Source organism: Eimeria mitis, genomic scaffold (genome assembly GCF_000499745.2).
Source record: "Eimeria mitis Houghton genomic scaffold, Emh_scaff6469, whole genome shotgun sequence".
Classification (NCBI taxonomy): Eukaryota; Apicomplexa; class Conoidasida; order Eucoccidiorida; family Eimeriidae; genus Eimeria; species Eimeria mitis.
In genome coordinates, this window is record NW_013574630.1 from 621 (window position 1) to 1,584 (window position 964).

Sequence of the window (964 nt, forward strand, 5' to 3'; positions counted from 1 at the left end):
AGACAGCAGAAGCTGCAGCAACACCTGAGTCATCAGCAGCTGCGGAGCCCGCAGCAGAGGCAGCAGAGACACCCGGCTCAACACCAGCTGGGACAGTGGGAACGTTCGAGTTATCTGAAACAAGGAGAGCGGCTTATCGTGCTGCTGCCGCTAGCTTGGTGTATCTTGCGGTGTCTAAGCACCCCACTATATCGGCAAGAGCAATCGAATGGGCAGCTGCTGCTGCACAAACTGAAGAAGAAACTGAAGTGACGGAGGCGTCTGCTTCTGCAAGCCGCACACAGCAGGTGAAGGCAGCGGTGGCACGTCTGCTGCAAGAAGAGGTCGAACGAAAGCAGGACCAAGGAGCTTAAACTTCCATAATCTATCACGTAAGACAGGTTGTTCTGGCCCCAGCAGCGGCAGCAGCAGCACTGGCAGCAACAAGCGCATGCGCCAGTGCAGGCGGAAAAAGAAGCAGTGTAGAGGGCGGGGCGGGGGCGGCAGCGATTATTAACGTCTTGGTAGTGCCGCGGCCCCCCGCCCTTATCAAAATTGGTTTTTAAGCAGAATCTGCCCCCGCTACAGGGGCGGCGTCAACGGAAGCGCTGGCAAGAGTAGAATCAACGAGAGAGACAGCAACAACTGCACATGCGCCTGCTATTTTATATTTTATTGTGCTCATAGAACTCCTCGTTGCAATAATGGTTTTCGTGCCGAACNGCGTTCCACCATGCGAATTGGTTCTTGCAGGGACGCGTGGGGAAATGGCATTAACACCCCTAACATCCCACGGCGGATGTTAGGGTTGTTGAAGCCACCCCCACACGCGTTGCCCTCAACTGCTGCTGCCAGTATATAATGCCCACGTCGCCACAATTGTTCAAACATGGCGAGATGAAGGAATGCCACAGAAGAAAAAGGAGGGTTCAGGCCAGTTTTCATGCATCCCATTTCATCCGTTCAAGAGGATAGCAACGTTTTT

At 54.0% G+C, this 964-nt stretch overlaps 1 protein-coding gene across 1 annotated transcript in view; it reads left to right on the forward strand.

Moving 5' to 3' along the window:
* Nucleotides 1-353, forward strand: part of EMH_0087630 (uncharacterized protein) — a gene marked incomplete at both ends in the record, with an annotated part of 796 nt that extends 443 nt beyond the window's left edge. Inside the window, one exon of the mRNA XM_013501173.1 lies at nt 10-353. Coding sequence (XP_013356627.1) covers nt 10-353 — 344 coding nt within the window. The remainder of the gene's footprint in view (nt 1-9) is intronic.
* Between the last annotated feature and the right edge of the window lie 611 nt (nt 354-964).